Genomic DNA, 20,034 nt, shown 5'->3' on the forward strand with positions numbered 1-20,034 from the left:
GTCTTTGGAAGCCAAAAATGCCCTCCCAGAGCCTCTGTGTGAGCCAAAAATCAGCTGGCCAACACACACCTGCTCGCTGGAGCTGAGCTAGGGCAATAGCTTGCGTGCCAGCAGATATTTACTTACTTACTTACTTACTTACTTACTTACTTACTTACTTACTTACTTACTTATTTGATTTTTATGCCGCCCTTCCCCTTAGACTCAGGGCGGCTTACATGTTAGCAATAGCGCTTTTTAGCAGAGCGAGCCTATTGCCCCCACAATCCGGGTCCTCATTTAGCCACCTCAGAAGGATGGAAGGCTGAGTCAACCTTGAGCCGGTGGTGAGATTTGAACCGCTGACCTCCACATCTATAGTCAGCTTCAGTGGCCAGCAGTACAGCACTCTACCTGCTGCACCACCCTGGCTCTATGGCTTCGCGTGCCACCTGTGGCACCCATGCCATAGGTTCCCCATCATTGGTCTATGCACTGCATATTTAGTTATAGACTGATTCAACACAAATGATTAAGCAGTCTATATATAATTTTTGTATATACACAAACTTAGGAACATTTTAGGCATGTGATTTGGTGTACCTCTCTTCTGAAATGATACAAATTGAAAAATCCTATCCGATAAGGCTTTCCTTGGTAAGAAGCCATATACTAAGACTATTTTGTTCATGACTTTGTCCCAATTAAAATGGTAGAAATAGGGCAGGTTGGGATTTTCTCGTTTCCAGCCATATTTCAACCTAGCTATTTCCACTCTGTGAAAATAGGCATCACTAGCATGAGAATCACAGACAGATCAAAAACATATGATTGAAGAAACAATGCAACCTGTCCTAGTATTAAACTATCTGGGATCTAAATAATATGAAAATAATTGTGGTTGTTAGTGATCCAACTATTGGGTAGATGTGATCTACCTATAAGGACCACCTTCTGCTGCACGAATCCCAGCGACCAGTTAGGTCCCACAGAGTGGGTCTTCTCCGGGTCCTGTCAACTAAACAATGTCGCTTGGTGGGACGCAGGGGAAGAGCCTTCTCTGTGGCGGCCCTGGCCCTCTGGAACCAACTCCCCCCAGAGATTAGAATTGCCCCCACCCTCCTTGCCTTTCGTAAGCTGCTTAAAACCCACCTCTGTCGCCAGGCATGGGGGAATTGAGATACGCTTTCCCTCTAGGCCTTTACAATTTTATGCATGGTATGTCTGTATGTATGATTGGTTTTTATAATAATGGGTTTTTAACTGTTTTTAGTATTGAATTATTGTTATATGCTGTTTTATTACTGTTGTTAGCTGCCCCGAGTCTGCGGAGAGGGGCGGCATACAAATCCAATTAATAAAAATAATAATAATAATAATAATAATAATGATGATGATGCAAGAGAAGAGCTACAAAGCAACATGAGGTTATATTTTTCACCTTATCAAACATTCAGAAGCAATCTTTTAATTACAAAAAAGAAACCACACCGAGAATCCTACAGAAAGAGTTCAAATAAAGAAAAGCTTTCATTAATGATTTAGGATGTTGATTTCCAACAGACTGATATAAAATATCCCTTATTGTTATTAAAGTTGGGGATCAAGGAACTACCGGTATGTCATTTTATATTTTCTTGCTGTATAAACTCCCTGCATCTCTTTTATGTGTGTGTGTGTGTGTTACATAAGCTCTTTAACGTAACAATAGTTGCCATTAGCCTGCGTTTTTCCTTGGTTACCTTCAAAATTGCCACCCACTCCTGGTTGTCATGTCCAGTAATTGAACACCCTGAATAAAAGAGGAGATTCTGATATTTGCTTGGCATGATAAATCCCATTAAATTTACAAAACAGAATCACAAAAAACCTGCATTCTCAGTTGGAATAAAACATGGTGATTATGTATTAAACAGGCTCACAATTGAGGATGATGGGAATTAAAAGTGACCCTGAAATTTGATCAAATCATGTTTAATTTTACACAGTGATTTGGGGAATTAATACAGATATAACAGCATAACCTTTAATCTTCTCAATTAATCTATTATATAAAACTCATGCAGTCCCAAAAAGTGAATCTAAATCCCCCTTGCCCATGTTGTTTTGTTGATTGATTGACTGTGTGCCTGTTTTTTTTATATATATACTGTTTTTTATGAGATTATTAATTTTAAATTGTAACTAGATGGGTGGGCATTGGATTTGGTATTATGTACTGTACAGTACTGTTTTTTATTATTGTTGTGAGCCGCCCCGAGTTTGCGGAGAGGGGCGGCATATAAATCCAATAAACCTAACCTAACCTAATGATGTTAAAGCAGTACATAGAACCATGTAGTGCGAAGATACCTCAGAGGTCACCTAGCCTGATCCTTTGCTTAATGCAAAATCCATTAAAACAGCCTCTATTTGAAGATCTACAATGAGGGGAAAGAAACCATTTCATAAGGAAACGTGTTCCACTGCTTGAGAGCTTTTCCTGTCAGTATTTTTTTTCGTAATATCTAATTTAAATCTATTTTCTGAAGAGCCAACATAGGGTTCTCCTACCCTATAGAGCAACAGATAACAGTTCACCCACTCCTCTAAATGACTTCCTTTTAAAAACATGAAGATTATTGTACAAGTATCCTTGATTAACAACTATTCAGTTACCATTTGAAGTTACAGCGGCACTCAAAAGAGACTTATGACCTATTTCCCACTGATGGCCAATGCAGCATCTCCATGATCCCATAATCAAATTCAGACACTTGGCAACTGGCTCATATTTATGAAGGCTGCAATGTCATGGGATAATAATAATAAATAATTATAATTAATTAGATTTGTATGCCGCCCCTCTCCGAAGACTCATGATTCCCTTTTGCAACCTTCTGACAAGCAAATTCAAAGACGAAGCCAGATTAATAGCTGTGTTATTAATTTAACAAGTGCCGTGATTCACTTAACAACTGTAGCAATAGCTCATCTATTTAAAATCACCCAGTTTGTTAATTTACATCATTTACAGCTTTTCAATCAGTATAGGGCAGAAATGTCAAACTCACATCGTCATGATGGTGTCACGTAATGTAAAGGGACTTTTTCTTCCCTTCGCTAAACTGGGCGTGGCCAGCGCATGATGCATCCAGCCCAAGGGCTGGGAGTTTGACAGTCCTGCTGTAGGATATCTGATCTCAAGATATATCTTTCATGTAAAAACTTTTTTTTTTGGGGGGGGGGGGGAGACATATCTCAATGTACCAGCTGCTCTTCTAGTTTCTGATGCGCATATGCCACCTGGTCTTTGGGTTTCCGTCTTTGCATGCGCTGAAGCGCCATGAACTCAAAGACCAGCTGGCCAGCATACACAGGTGTACGCTCCAGTTTGGTCACTTGATGCCAAAAAGCTCTGCCATCACTGTTATAGATAGTGAGAATAATAATGTGGGACCTTCTGTTGCTCTTAAAGACGCTGTCTTTATTAAAGCTCATCCTACTGCTCTAAGTGTGCACTCTCCATGGGCTCTTTAACAATAACAAGAGCTTCCTAAGTTTTCACAAGTTGCACAGCAACAGCACAAGTCTCAAGGGAGGAAGCAACTATGCTAAATACAGGTGGGTGGAAGGATCAGTTAAAGGAAACATAACCAGCCTGGGAGCTGTGAAGGCACCCATGGAATTTAACATACAGTACATTGTGAAATAAATAGTAGACGCATACCAGTATACCTTTTTTTTTAAACTTCCTAACAATAAATTAAATACCCAACCTTTCACGTTTCTTAGAAAATCTAACCATCTCTTTAAAAAGAAGAACAGAGCACCTAGCTGTCTTTTCTCCAAGAAACTAGAGCTTGCAAATGGCATATAAAAAAGTTAAATACTTACTGATTTGGTTCACAGTAAGCTATTTGTTTAACAATGAGCATAGATCAAAATTGGCTTCAACTCAATGTAAATAAGCTAGAATCCATCATTTACAAGTAAGTCATATCTTAGGCTTAGTGCAATGTGTAAACCCAGCTACTGTGTGCACGTAACAATGAATGCTCATTCAAATATCAAAGGGCTGATGGGATTTCTTCTGACTGTTATTGTTGCAGGTCCTGAGTCATGTGGGTTCCATGCCAATTGCCTTCTGGGTGTATTAACTTGCTGTTGCTTCAGCACCTAGAACTTCCTCTTCTGTTTTTTTGGAATGAGCCCCCCGCCCCCCCATACAAGACTTCATTCATATGGCAGGTCAAGGGAAAGCAATGACCCTGGCTGGGCCATTCTGCTGAAGTCCACAGATCTTAAAAAGTTTGAGAAATATTGCTCCAACATTTCACCTTGCTGGGTTCTAAAGAAGAGTTTAGTATTCCAGTTCCAAATGGCTTTGCAGAACAGCATATTTCTAAGCAGTGATGGGCTACCAAAGTTTTTACTACCACACTGTGGGTGTGGCTTATGCATTTTGTTTCAACATCTTTCAGTGCAAATTGGGTGTTCTGGGGTGGAGTTCCATTTTCACTACCCCACTGCGTTCCCCCCAACTGGGCAGTAGCCCACCCCTGATTATCTACTATATAAAGTGTATGTACACACGCACACACAGCTCTTCTAAAATTATACACATTCAACCTCATTTACTGCGATAGGAAAAACATACCCAGAGCCCAGAAGGGGGGGGGGGGGGGAAAGGGGGGGGGCAATCAAAATTTTGCTACCAGTACGGCGTACCTGATAATACCCATAGGAGGCCACCACTGCTTCTAAGGTAGTCCAAATAGCATCATAAAGTTATTAGCAAATTGTATAGATGCTAAGGCACTTTTCACATCTTTTCCTTCACTGCAATGTCACAGAGTATCATATAAAATTGCAACTCACAGAATTGCACAATTTCAACAATAGCTAAATTGTACAGCATGCCCTGACTACCATGTTCATTCAATTTTGATACTGTTCAGACAAGATTTTTATTTTTTTAAATCTTTATCTTGTGTTTATTTAACCATTGAGTTGCTTTACTCTTTTCTCTCCTTTCTCTGTAGTCCACAATTCCATTCTAAAAATATCTATTTTTGTCACCACTATGAAATAATAACAACAACAACAACAACAACAACAATACTGTAGCAGCTACACAAAAAAGAGATAATGAACAAGAATTCAAACAATATGTTTATTGAAAATAGTGCCTGCTACTAATACAATTAAACCATTCTTAGATAGCTTGGTTACAATAGCTGGGAATTTTCCTAGTCTTAGTATCCAGAGATTACCAGGATGGAAAAGCTGGAATAAACAATGTAGACAAAGCTGTGCTCAATTCTAGACTGAAATGGAAAAGACTGACAGGACTATATTGTTTCTAGGGAGATTCTTTAAAAAAAAAATGTGCATGCTTTTTGTATTATTTATGCTGCTTTGGGAGTACCACTGATAAAGGTATGCGATGCAAAAAAAAATTGCCTTCAAGTTGAGATCTACTATTGAAAGATACTACAGGCATGTAGTTTTCTTGCCAACACTATGGAAATGATTAGCTACTGGCTTCTTCTGAGATTGTTTATTTTCTAGTGCAATTTACAATTCTGAAAATTTCCCATCTAAGTACAGCAATCCTGATTAGCTTCTGAGTATAGACTGGGTAAAAACCAAGTGCTGCCACCTGCTGAAACATTAATGTAAGTTTGACCAAATTAAGCTTGCTACTTCAACAAATAACTATTTCATTAACCCTTTAACCAAAAACCAACCCAGGCTAAACAGCTTCTTGGATTGTTGGTTTTTGATTCTGGCAGCTTTTTAACTAGGATCAGGATGGATTATCCTTTAGCTATACAGTAAAAGCAATTTTGCAACCAAAGTAGAAATTTCTTTTTATTGCGGGAAATAGACTATGCCTATCAGGTGATCTTCACCTACCTGTATTATTTATAGATTTCCTGTTTAAAAAATTAAAAATGGGAAAACAACTAGAGATATTTGGGGATACAAAGGATGCAGACTAAGTGAATTCATTTCAATATGGGAAATTCTCCAAATTCAGACCACATAATCCTGATTAATAAAACAATGGCTACTGGAAGCAGAAGCTTTAAGAGACCTGTTCTAGTTGTAAGCTTCTTGTGTGAATTAATGCCCATGAAGCTCAAACACAAAAGAAAAATCACTAAACACCATGCCCAGTACAATATAGAGTCCCTAAGGAGTTGGGCAGCATATAAATTGAATAAATTAAAAAAAAAAAAAATTTAGGCTGTTTGAAGTAATAACAGTGCTGAGAATAAGTGACCTTTTTCACAACTATGACCGTTGCAACATCCCCATGTTCACGTGATCAAAATTTAGATGCTTGGCAACTGGCATGTACTTATGACGGTTGCAGTGTTTCAGGGTCATGTGATCAACTATTGCAAGCTTTTGACAAGAAAAATGAATGGGGAATCCAGATTCACTTAACAACCGTACTAACCTAACAACCGTAGTGATTCACTTAACAACTCTGGCAAGAAAGGTCCATAAAATGGAACAAAACTGACTTAAGGGTCTTGGAAATTTTGGGCTCAATTGTAGTCATAAGTTGACGACTACCCATACTGATATAAAATATATTCATGCCAGTCTCATAAGAAATGCTTCAGATGCTTTCTGAATACAAATAGTCCTTAACATAGGACCACAATTGAGCCCAAAATTTCTGTTGCTAAGTGAGACATTTGTTAAGTGAATCTTGCCCCATTTTATCACCTTTCTTGCCAAAGTGGTTAAGTAAATTTATTTATTTATTTATTTATTGGATTTGTATGCCGCCCCTCTCCGGAGACTCGGGGCGGCTAACAGCAATAATAAAACAATGTACAATAATAATCTAATAAATACTAAAAATGATTAAAAACCCATTAATATAAAAAACCAAACATACATACAGACATACCATACATGAAATTGTAAAGTCCCAGGGGCAAAGACCATCTCAATTCCCCCATGCCTGGCGACAGAGGTGGGTTTTAAGTAGCTTACGAAAGGCAAGGAGGGTGGGGGCAATTCTAATCTCTGGGGGGAGTTGGTTCCAGAGGGCTGGGGCCGCCATAGAGAAAGCTCTTCCCCTGGGTCCCGCCAAGCAGCATTGTTTAGTTGATGGGACCCGGAGAAGACCCACTCTGTGGGACCTAACCAGTCGCTGGGATTCGTGCAGCAGAAGGTGGTCCCTGACATAATCTGGTCCGGTGCCATGAAGGGCTTTATAGGTCATAACCAACACTTTGAATTGTGACTGGAAACTGATCAGCAACCAATGCAAACTGTGGAGTGTTGGTGTAACATGGGCATGTTTGGGAAAGCTCATGATTGCTCTTGCAGCTGCATTCTGCATTATCTGAAGTTTCCGAACACTTTTCAAAGGTAGCCCCATGTAGAGAGCGTTACAGTAGTCGAGCCTCGAGGTGATGAGGGCATGAGTGACTGTGAGCAGTGACTCCCGGTCCAAATAGGGTCGCAACTGGTACACCAGGCGAACCAGGGCGAACGCCCCCCTCGCCACAGCTGAAAGGTGATTCTCTAATGTGAGCTGTGGATCGAGGAGGGCGCCCAAGTTGCGAACCCTCTCTGAGGGGGTCAATGATTCCTCCCCCCAGGGTAATGGACGGACAGATGGAATTGTCCTTGGGAGGCAAGACCCACAGCCACTCCATCTTGTCTGGGTTGAGTTTGAGTTTGTTGACACCCATCCAGGCCCCAACAGCCTCCAGGCATCAGCACATCACTTCCACTGCTTCGTTGAATTGCTGCAGGTGTTAAGTTAGTAGCACAGTTGTTAAGTGAATCTGGCTTTCCCATTGACTTTGGTTGTCAGAAGGTCGCAAAAGGGGATCATGTGACCCCGGGACACTACAAGAGTCATAAATGTGAGTCAGTTGCCTAATGCCTGAGTTTTGATCAGGTGACCCTGGAGATGATGCAATGGTCGTGTGAAAAACGGTCATAAGTTACTTTTTTCAGTGCCACTGTTAAATTTGGACGGTTATTAAATGAACTGCTGTAAGTCAAGGACTACTTTAAAAAAACTAGTGTAAAGATCTTTGTAAGCAAGGCAAGCAAGCCCTTCTACAATAAAGAATAATAAACATTCATAACTGGCTGCAACTTACTTGGCTTGGCATTGGTAACCATGATCTCAGAAGATGGCTGCAAAGGGAATCTGCAGTTCTCACCTTGACCATCATTACTTCCATACTCTATGACGTCGACATGCCCAAGTGGCACACTCCATTTTAATAAATACCTTTGGCCACTCACAACACCACTACTTTCATGGGAAGAGCTGAAAAAAGGCCACAGAAATTATGAAATTAGGTCATTATTTTCCTTGTATTTTCAGACATTTAAAAAAATCTTCTCATACACAAATCTGGTATAATTGTTTGCTTTAATTCTGCAAGTACTTCCCAAAGAAAAAGCCCCACTGAATGTACTTGGATTTAGAGATGTTGCTATCTTATTATTATTTTTTGGCATTAACAAAAGCTACAAGGTAAATTGCAGACGTCATGAAGATTTTTCTCATTTTTTAAAACCAAAGTAAACTTCCTCTAAATGTTCTACATTATTTTCTTGTTAATGAGCAAAAATTTCCAAGGGGGAAAATTGGGGATTTAGTTCTAAAATGAAGTACAAAATGTTATCATCAAAAAGGAAAAGGACACATTTAGTTCCCATTGTTCCACAGGACACTGCATTTTGAGGAAACACATTGATCTTGAACACAGATGTGCTATGCAAAGCACAAAAACATCAATGTATGTGTGTAATATTCCCGGATCACACAACGCATGCAAGGAAATGAGAGGAGAGTGTTAACTGAGTGGGTTAAAAACAGAAGCAAAAAAACATATTTATTTTCATTTATCAACAAGAATAAAATACAAAATAGAAAAACAAACATCCAACACTAATAATGGAAAAAAAGAAAACGAAAAATAGCAAAAGCGCTTGATTTATATACCGTTTCACAGTGCTTTACAGTGCTTTTTCTAAGCAGTTTACAGAGTCAGCCTATTGTCCCCAACAATTTGGGTCTTCATTTTACGACCACAGAACAATGGAAGGCCGAGTCAACCTCGAGCCAATCAAGATCAAACTCCTGGCTGTGAGAATGCAGAGTTAATATTGCAATACTGCATTTTAACCACTGAGCAACATGGCTTTTGTTCACAAAAAAATTGTGAGCCCCAAACCCCAAATGTCTAATCTATCATTGGTTATAAAGAATCCAACACTCCAATGGATGCTGAAAAATAGATAAGCTATTCTGGAGAAATTTTATCCTGGCAAGGCCTGTTTACTTGAAGGCAGTGGAGCAAAAGCACATATTCAGTTGCCATAGGAATGCTGCTGCATAAGAGCTTCTGTGTAGCAAGAGATCTACTCAGCCTACATATCCCACCCACATAATTACATGAGACAATGAAAGAACAAGGCATTTCACTGGAGGGATTCAAAATGCAGCAGATATGTAGGACTGTTGTAAGATCTCTTTCAAACCTGTCACAGTGGATACTAAGGGTCAGTGGCATTAGAGTAGGCAATAATTTCATCAGAGAGATGTTTCATTTATGCACTGATTTCCAAAGCAAAACGAGAAACAGCAACAATCTGGGTCCACATTTTACTCACTTTGTAAGGATGGAAGGCTGAGTCAACCTTGAACTGGTTTGAGTTGAACTCCAGGATATGGACAGAGTAAACCTGCAATACTGCATTGTAACCAATTTGTCACCACAGCTCATTTTAATACTTTAAATAAAGTGGTATTTATATTTGTGTGCAAAACAAATACAGTGGTCCGTCTACTTAATAATGCCTCTACTTAAGAACTTTTCTAGATAACGATTGAGTGTTCAAGATTTTTTTGCCTCTTCTTAAGAACCGTTTTCTACTTAAGAACCCGAGCCCGGAAAAATTTCCCAGGAAATTTGAGAGCGGCACAAGGGCCCGGCCAGTTTCTTGCCATTCCCCCTGGGTTTCTCTCTCTGGCGCAGTGTATGGGAGGCAGCCTCGCACCAGGTGTATTGGAGGAGTGTGCTCCTCCTTGACGTTTCAGAGTCCCTCTTTTTTTTTTAAGCCTTAAAGTTTTGGATTTTTTTTGAGTCCCCTCACCTCACCTTCTTCCTGCGGCATCGACTGTCCTCCTCCTCTTCTTCCTCTTCCTCCTCCCACCCAAATTCCGAGCTTTTATTTCTTTCCTAATGATTTTGCACGCATTATTTGCTTTTACCTTGATTCTTATGGGAAAAATTGCTTCTATTTACAAACTTTTCTACTTAATAACCTGGTCATGGAACAAATTAAGTTCGCAAGTAGAGGTACCACTGTAGTTGAATAATAAGGGATGTGATATAACAGATTTTGGGTTTTGCTTTTGCTCCTTTACTTCCTTCCTTACAAGCATACATTGTGCATTTCCCTTCTTGGAAAAAAAGGGAAAGAAGTCTGTAAAGATGCATACATATTGCTACAATGCAAAAAGTAGCAATATGACCTATAAAATATTTGATTGTCATTAATCTCACAATTCCAGAGTTGGAAGAGTTTATTGTTTAGAAAAAGACTTTTAAATGAAAAAAAGATTTAACTAAAAGACTAGATACAAACACCTTTGCTTTTTGGAGGTACCAGTTTTTAAGAAGTATGGCTTCACTCCCCTCTAAATTCAGATATTCCAGATTATTTTCTGAAATACAAAATTTTGCCAGCAATAAGTACTGAAACACTGTCCTGTGAAATTTTAGTGAAATTTCATTTGTGTAGACAACTAGGAAATTGACATTTTTCCTTACTTTTCCTGAGGTTAAAAAATTAATAAAAATACTCAGAAACACACAGAAAAAAACTTTCCTAGTTCATGTGTCTTATCTCTTATGCTTTAGCAATTACTTTACAGTTGGCTAGAATCTTACCGAACATGCACGGTAGCACACATGAGAACATCATTTAACATGAACAGACGCCGTTCTTTGGTTTTCATGATTTCCCCTTTGTCTGTATAGACAGTTTCTAGCATATCATCACTTCGTATCAGGTACCGGTTGCCACTGCTGAGTAACTGAATAATATGAAAAAGATTACATAACATAGCATTTTTACACCTGAACACATTTCTGCTTTAAAAATATATGAACCAGCTTCCTGAGTCCATAGAACTTTCTTAGTTTTGTTATGAAATAAAATTATTTACAATTTTGTATCTATAGCATCATGATAATCAGATATCAATCAATCAATCCTTCATTTCAGTCAGGGATCAACATAAAATACAATCAAAGAAAAAAAAAATCCACCCATTTCAATAATAATTGACATTTAGAAGAGATAAAAGTTAAGTAAAAGACTGATTGCTAATGGCATGCTATAATATTATAACTGTGAAATCTGTCTAGATAAATTCTTAATGTTAAGAGTAGGACTGGAGGGGGGGGGGCTTTGAAGGCCCTCACAAAAAGATATCAAAACATGAATATTAAAAAAGAGGAATTCTCAGTAGGTTTACCCATACTCTGTACCATTAATTATTTGTATGCAAATTTTAATTGCCACCAGGCAAAATCAGGCAAACGTTTTATGTAATCAGTGGTTCCTTATTTGAGAAGATAAAATCAAAAAGAAACCTTCATAATGACCTATAACAATAAAGAAAAAATTAAAGTTTCTTAACTACATACATAACAGGCACTATAAAAGCACAATAGCCTTTGTGCTACATGGGCAAGTTCAGATAAATATAGGGCCTCTGATTAATAGCAATAGCACTTAGACTTATATACTGCCTCATAATTCTCTACAGCACCCTAAGCAGTTTATAGAGTGTTGGTATGTCTGGGTATAGCTAGGCTATGAGACCTTTGACATACACTGAGCAGAGAATTTTAACAGAGTGTGGATGTGTGGTAAAGCCAAAGAAAAAAGACACAGACTTAGTTATGCTTAATAAGTACTTTTTTCATATATGCAGAATAGAAACAATCCATAATAAGCACTAAGCAAACACAAGCACTAAGCAAGTACACTCCCCCTCAAGGCAAAGCAAAAGTGAATGAGCGATAAAGCATCATTGAGGGAAGGAGTACTGGCGCTCTCTTATGGCGAACCAGCCCAAAATATTTAAAGTGATAGTACAAGAAACTACAATAGGTAGTTTACAATGGCAAACCCTAACAACCATGTACCTTGTACTAACATAGAGTCAGCATTATTGACCTTGGAAGGACAGACAGAGCAGATTAGGATCAAACTCCTGGCAAAAGGCAGAGTTTGCATGCAACACTGCATTTTAACCAATGATCCACCATGGGTTTAAATCTCTTATTAAGAACTGAGGAGGGTCAAACCACAGAGTAAAGCTTGTTTGTTGCCCCCAAAAATGTAACTGGTCAATCAGAACTAATGGGATGACTTCTGATGGGAAGAAACCTGGCATAAAGTTTACTCTCTTCATTCAATAAATTGGTTATGATTCAAGAAAACCTGAGTTAATGAATTGGTTAGTCTTCAGAATGTCAACAAAGATGGTGTAAGAAGGATGCTCAGAACCTTGTATACTTATCAACTGAGAAAAGCCACTCTTTCACCTTTATCTCATGCTCCTATTTTAAACTCTCCCCCCACCATCACCACTTTTATCCACTTGGGGTAGGAAATCAAATTCAATACTATCAACAAACATGGCTGCAATTAATGTCCACAAAACAAATGGGATTATTTGTATAAATAATGCATATTGGGAATAATTATTAAAGAAAGCTTAAACATTTTAAAATCTATCAGAACTGACAGGGTTGCCCTGTTCCAAGTACAGTGGTCCCTCGATTTTCGCGGGTTCAAACTTCGCGAAACGGCTATACCACGGTTTTTCAAAAATATTAATTAAAAAATACTTTGCTGTTTTCCCCCCTATACCATGGTTTTTCCCGCCCGATGACGTCATACGTCATCGCCAAACTTTCGTCCGCCTTTAATAAATATTTTTTTAAATAAACTTTAATAAATAAACATGGTGAGTAATAATCTAAATGGTTGCTAAGGGAATGAGAAATTGCAGTTTAGGGGTTTAAAGTGTTAAGCGAAGACTTGTGATACTGTTCATAGTCAAAAATAGTGTATTTACTTCCGCATCTCTACTTCGCGGAAATTTGACTTTCGCGGGCGGACTGGGAACGCATCCCCCGCGAAAATTGAGGGAACACTGTATTTCAATTACACACAGTCATTCAGTGGGATCTTCTATTGTCCGCCATATCTGTAGCAGAGAAGAAGATTCCCTCAGAGAACTGGTTGGCTCTGATCCTACTGGCCTTTCACAAGACATTAAAGACCCGGATGCTTACACAGACATTTGGGCCCCAAGGTGGGCCCAGCCCCTTTCTCTGATTGTTTTGTTTACTGACTGGAAGGGAATGGATTTTCAACCCCAGCATGTGTCACAAACCTTGTTCAGATAACGCTCATCCATGGCTTTGGCTATTTGTTTTATTTCACAGCGCTGATCTGCATCCCTTTTCCTTTCATTTAATTTCTCTGCCAGTGTTTCGAGTTCTGTGAGCGCCATCTGTAGAGGCAGTCTATCTGGGTGGCCTTTAGTCGTGTTCTTCAACATATCCTGGACAGAACAAAAGGGGGAAATACGTTTTGCCATGCTCTAATTCAGATTATTTTTCTTGACTAGAAAAATGAAGTAATTTAAACATATCTGTCTAAATGAATGTCAAAATGAAGTAGATGTTATAATATAGCAGTACATCATGAATTGTTTTTTTCTGAATTGATCTATATCACAGTTAGACTTTTTTTTTGTATTAGTAAGACTTCTATGCTTAGCGGAGCAATGGTAGCTCCTTTAAATGTTAAATGTTGTTTGTATTGTTTCTCTTAAAGAAAAATCAATAAAAATATTTAAAAAATAAAAAATAAACATATCTGTCTCACAAAGCTTCAGATGCAATCTTTTTAGGGTTTGTCCGCTATGTCAAGTGAGAAACACTTGCCGAATTCAAGAAAACACCATACTATCCATATTACGAACTCTCTGGACAATTGTTTCCAACATCAAACTGCTCATAAGAAATTTAAAATATTTTTTTTCTAATGGTCACATGAAACTTGCCCGCTTGTAACTTAGTCATTCCAAAGCAATAAGAAAGAACAAGTCTTCATCTTTTTTTATATAAGTAGTCCTCAATTCACCTTTCATTCAGTGTCTATTCAAAGTTACAACAGCTAAAAAATGACTTATGACCATTTTTCACCCTTATGACCGTTGCAGCATCCCCAAAGTCATATGATCAAAATTTGTACGCTTGGCAACTGGCATATACTTCTGACAATTACATTGTCCTGGAGACATGTAACCCCCTTTTGTGACCTTCTGACAGGTAAAGTCAATGGGGAAGCCAGATTCACTTAATTTCTTGCTTAGCAACAGAAATGTTGGGCTCAATTGTGGTCATAGGTTGAAGACTACCTGTATGGAATTCTTTCAAATCATTTGAAGAATATGATCTCTTTTCCCACAAGCTTAAAGATATCTAGCTAATAATGGAGAATATTTCTATTGTGGCCTGTAGGCCGCCGGCCCCACCAGCAGCTGAGTGAGAGGAGGCGGCAGCATGGGAGTCAGGGTAAGCATCAAGGCCACCTGAGAGGGAAGAGGGAGTGGGACTGCCAGAGAGACAAAGGGGGAGCCATCTGTCAGCCCTCAAAGTGAGAGTCAACAGCCCCCAGGTCTGGAGGTAGCTGATGAGGAAGAGGAGGATCAGCTGCGTCCAGTGCCTGATGCGCAGATGCACAGAAGACAGAGGAATGGAAATCTATTGATGATCCTTGGGAAGGAAAAGCCACCGCTGCTAGGAAAGCCCTGCCCTAGCTCTGGTGATAAAAGGCAGGAGGCAGAGATGAATAGATGTGGCAGACAACTATTCATCTTCCAGATGGATGGACTTGTTAACCTGTGGTAAGAGAGAAACTTTTTGCTGGGACTGCTGGCACTCCTAATAAAGGAATCTTTGAGTTAACTTCAGAGGGTTTGTATTTGTATTTGTATTTATTAGATTTGTATGCCGCCCCTCTCTGAAGACTCGGGGTGGCTAACAACAATATAAAAGGACAATATAAACAAATCTAATATTAAAAATAATCTTAGAAACCCCAATTTAAATAACCACTCATACATACAAGCATACCATGTATAAATTCTATAAGCCTAGGGGGAAGGGAAAATTTCAATTCCCCCATGCCTGATGACAGAGGTGGGTTTTAAGGAGCTTGCGAAAGGCAAGGAGGGTGGGGGCAACTCTGATATCTGGGGGGAGCTGGTTCCAGAGGGTCGGGGCCGCCACAGAGAAGGCTCTTCTCCTGGGTCCCGCCAGACGACATTGCTTAGTCAACGGGACCCGGAGAAGGCCAACTCTGTGGGACCTAACCGGTCGCTGGGATTTGTCATGTTTGGGAAGCTGGGTCAGAACAATTTGTAGCTCAGGACTGACATGAGGGGTCTCTAGTGCGATCTGGTTTGGTTGCTTTCTTGCAGATGCTTCATTACCTAAACTAGGTAACATCACAGAAATAATGATGTTACCTATTTTGGGTAATGAAATGTCTGCAAGAAAACAATCAACCAAGAACATCTGCAAGAAAGCAATCAACCAAGAACATCTGCAAGAAAACAATCGACCAAGAACATCTGCAAGAAAACAATCAACCAAGAACATCTGCAAGAAAACAATCAACCAAGAACATCTGCAAGAAAACAATCAACCAAGAACATCTGCAAGAAAGCAATCAACCAAGAACATCTGCAAGAAAACAATCAACCAAGAACATCTGCAAGAAAACAACCAAGCTCAGGGAGCACTCAGATATCTACTTCTTTCAATCTTTCTTTGAATGATTTAGTTTCCCAATGTTCCCCATCACCTTCTTCCAACCTAACAAGAATAAATGTTTTCCATAATTTGAATTTAACCAAGGTTGATGCAGCCTAATGCTTCGTTGTCTTTTTTTGCAGCCACATTACACTACTGGCTTACATATATTCACTTAATTATGTATCATGCCAGCCATGCCTAATTAGCTTGATGATCAACATGTTATGGAATACTTTGTAAAATGATTCACTGCAATTAAGGTACATTATGTTTACAACAGTCTATTAAGAAATTGCCCAGTCAAATCACAAGAAAAGAATAGCCTTACAAGCTTTAATCTTGGCATATCCATGTCTTATTCCATATTCATTTCAAGGAAAATCCATATGTTCATTATCTCTCTTAAGATCTTCCCAGATATTAGCATCAGATCGAAACATTTAAATATGTTAAAGGGTTAAATAAGGTTCAGGAGGGAAGTGTTTTTAATAGGAAAGTGAACACAAGAACAAGGGGACACAGTCTGAGGTTAGTTGGGGGAAAGATCAAAAGCAACATGAGAAAATATTATTTTACTGAAAGAGTAGTAGATCCTTGGAACAAACTTCCAGCAGACGTGGTTGGTAAATCCACAGTAACTGAATTTAAACATGCCTGGGATAAACACATATCCATCCTAAGATAAAATACAGGAAATAGTATAAGGGCAGACTAGATGGACCATGAGGTCTTTTTCTGCCATCAGTCTTCTATGTTTCCCCACTACCCCTCATTTTCGAATGACATGGACAAAAATTTGCCCTTGTCCCATAATTTGCCACTTCATCAGTTGTATATTTTTCAAAGATGGTATCTAGGGGTTTGGCCAGAGTAAACAACTAGTTCACTCTCATTCATTACCAAAGAATGCACTCTAACTAATTCTGTAGTTTTGAACTCATTTGTAACATATCCCTTGGCCTTATTTCTATTATTCTAAGGATTCAGCTCTACGTCTTCAATCTGCCCTTCACCATTTCCTGATGAGACATACAGAAGAGACTGAAATAAAATAATTCAAGGGTTTTTTTCTTTTGCACATGCTTAAGAAGCCTTATATTTTGAATCCTTTGCTAACATTAGCCCACATTTCCCTCATACCAGCTCCAAACCATATGTCCACGTTCTCTCTTCGTGACCTGATCTTATTTCCATTCTTTGTGTTCCTTTGCTTTCAGATCTTCATTTAAGCTTCTTGGGGCGTCTATTGCTATTCTTGAGGATTTTTCCTCCTCATTGGAAATTATTGTAATTATGTTTCTAGTGTCTCATTTTTAAAAAGAAATCCCCACCCTTATTGAGTTCCTTTTTGGGGGGAGGCAGGGATTCTCTTTCTATAGCATCCTACTCTTCTCTTTTCTGACAACATGAAAATCTACTTTCATGCAACTTCCATTTCTCCAACTGAATTTTTCACCATGTGCAAAGCTGGCACTTTGGTGTAACTGTCAAGAAATGCAAGATTTTAGTGCTCATTTAATAACAACAATAATCAACCTAGTACTAGCAATCTTCATAGTTACACTAGAGATATGCTTCATCAATAGGATGTCATTCCAGGGACCAGAAAAAGTAGAAGACAAAAGAACTGAGATTTTATATTTTTTGCTCAACGGAGTCCGTCATTGGTCTAATCTGGCAAGTACATATTATGGTACTGTAATTTAACATGACCAGTATAACTATCTGTATTGTCACTGCTTTCATTGTAGCTACTGGATCAGGAATGTTCTTGCATCCCACTCTTCTTTTCTTACAATTTACAAAAATAACTATAATTTTCATGCATACAGGGCTACAGGGCATAGTATTTGGCATGATAAGTGATTTTCTAAAACACCTATAGCATTCAATTGCATCAATATCATTTAACTAGGATCATAAAACAGGTGAACATAATAATTATAGATTATTGGGGCCCCAGGGGGACGATCACTACTGGAGGTAGCTGACAAGGTAAGAAATCTCATCCCCATCTCATCAATCTCTCAGTTCTGGTTTGAAAATCTAGACCTGTGTAGTTTTAATGTTTTAATTATTTTTGTACTTGATTTTATAACTTGTAAGCATCCAGAGTCACCTTATAGGGGAGATGGGCAACATAAAAAATGAATGAATGAATAAATATATGAATGAAAACATTAAAAATTTAAATTTTAAAAGCTTTCCAAAGCTGTTTAAAATAATCTAAAGTTGAAGCCTCCTATCTGATAAGAAAATACTTCTACTGCTTAGGCCTTTATATCAGAAAGTTCTAGTTCACGCCCACAAACAAACAATTGAAGGTTGCTTTGAGTCATTAAAACTTTTATACACAATTAATAGAACTGTGAAGTGAATTTTTGAACAATTGTGCATGACGGGACAATAGAACAGAAGCAGTAATCAACCTGCTATATTCTTTACTGCCTGAAGTTACTAAAAAATTATTGGGAAACTTAACATAAATTGAGGTAGTTTAATATGATAACTGCACATACATGGTATGATGAGATTAGTGGGTGGAAGAGCAGAGTAGATCTAACAGAATTGCTTCAACTGAGTGAAGCAATCTGGATCAAGACTCTTATCTACAATGACATGGTAAGGGTCTAAGCTAAAACTCAAGTCTTCAACTAGGACAAAATTCGAATCTTGCTTGCTAAGAAATGACAAGTTGCTTGTGTCCATTTTCTCAGCTCTTTCCCTCTATTTAACACCAGAGTTGTCAGTGATGAGTTTCAGGTGGCTCGTGGTCTTCTAAGTGCAAATGTCAGTTGGTGGACTCTTGTAGAATACCACAAAGAGAGGCCAAGGAGCTAAAAATGTTATGCTCATCATTACATACAGAGTCCAGTTTTCCAAACAGGGGAATCCAAACTAGCTTCCTCAGAAATAATCCTTGATGAACAATATCAAAATTGGCCAATAGATCTAACAATAACAGAATGGGCCATCACTGACAACAAAAAGAATTGCCTCCACACTGTATCCCTATACTAAACTCAAAGTGATATTGTTTTTAAAGAAATCCTAAAGTTCCTTTCAATGTTTTATAAGGACACTAGAAACTACATAATATCCAGGAAATTAATGTCTAAGAAGTTGTGATTGTAATATAGAAAGAACAACATGGGTGACTCTAAAAACAAGTAATAATCCTATGCACTAACACAGGACTGCCAAACTTGAGGCCCACGGGCCAGACGCGTCACATGCTGGTCATGCCCATGGCCAATTTAGCGAAGGGGGGGAAGTCCCAATACCTCATGTGATGCCACTGTGACAATGCGAGTTTGATACCCCTGGACTAAAGGATAAATTCTGCACTTTCTGGTACAACTTAGAAATTAGTCACAGAATTAATTTTCAGTAACAAAAAAACTAACAATCAGATCATATTACCATTTTAGTGTTTTAGCCATTACTATTTAGCAAGGAAGATGGCAAACTCAAGCAATTTTAAGAATTGATACATGACTTGCCTGTAATAAAAGGATGAACTGAGGAAAACGTTGTATGGGCTTCATCATTAAGCCATAAAGAGTGATTCTATCAGGACTAGATTCTTGACACTGCTGTAATAAAAAAGTGGTTTTTATTATTAGCCACTAGAGATTTTCTCAAGAGAAGCACAGATAACATGTACAGTGGTACCTCATCTTACGAACGCCTCTTCTAACAAACTTTTCAAGATACGAACCCGGTGTTTAAGATTTTTTTGCCTCTTCTTCCGAACTATTTTCACCTTACGAACCCAAGCAGCTGCTGCTGGGATGAAGGGGTTTCTTTTTTCACCCTTTTTTGAAGAAAGAAAAGGGAGGGGCTGCTTGGAGTAGGAAAATTTTGCCGAGAACTAGGTGCTTGCAAAGGAATTGAAAGGGTGTCTTTTTAAGAAAGAAACGGGAGGAGGGAGGGGCTGCTTGGAGTAGGAAAATTTCGCAGAGAACAAGGTGCTTGCAGAGGCACTGAAACGGTGTCTTTTGAAGAAAGAAAAGGGAGGAGGGAGGGGCTGCTTGGAGTAGGAAAATTTTGCCCAGAACAAGGTGCTTGCAAAGGAATTGAAAGGGTGTCTGTTTAAGAAAGAAAAGGGAGGGGCGCCCCCCCTTGCCTTTCTTCCTTCCCACTCACCCTTTAGCCTAGC

The 20,034-nt window shown here is 38.7% G+C and overlaps 1 protein-coding gene across 3 annotated transcripts in view; it reads right to left on the minus strand.

The window, feature by feature from the left end:
- ARHGEF10 (Rho guanine nucleotide exchange factor 10) overlaps positions 1-20,034 on the minus strand; it is a 115,083-nt gene that overhangs the window by 39,939 nt on the left and 55,110 nt on the right. For all 3 annotated transcript variants that reach the window (XM_070732898.1, XM_070732897.1, XM_070732894.1), the window contains 4 exons: positions 19,376-19,468; positions 13,439-13,609; positions 10,914-11,059; positions 8,106-8,278 (listed from right to left, as the gene is read on the minus strand). In XM_070732898.1, the coding sequence (XP_070588999.1) occupies positions 8,106-8,278; positions 10,914-11,059; positions 13,439-13,609; positions 19,376-19,468 (583 nt within the window). The remainder of the gene's footprint in view (positions 1-8,105; positions 8,279-10,913; positions 11,060-13,438; positions 13,610-19,375; positions 19,469-20,034) is intronic.

Source organism: Erythrolamprus reginae, chromosome 1 (genome assembly GCF_031021105.1).
Source record: "Erythrolamprus reginae isolate rEryReg1 chromosome 1, rEryReg1.hap1, whole genome shotgun sequence".
In the NCBI taxonomy this organism is placed as follows: Eukaryota; Metazoa; Chordata; class Lepidosauria; order Squamata; family Dipsadidae; genus Erythrolamprus; species Erythrolamprus reginae.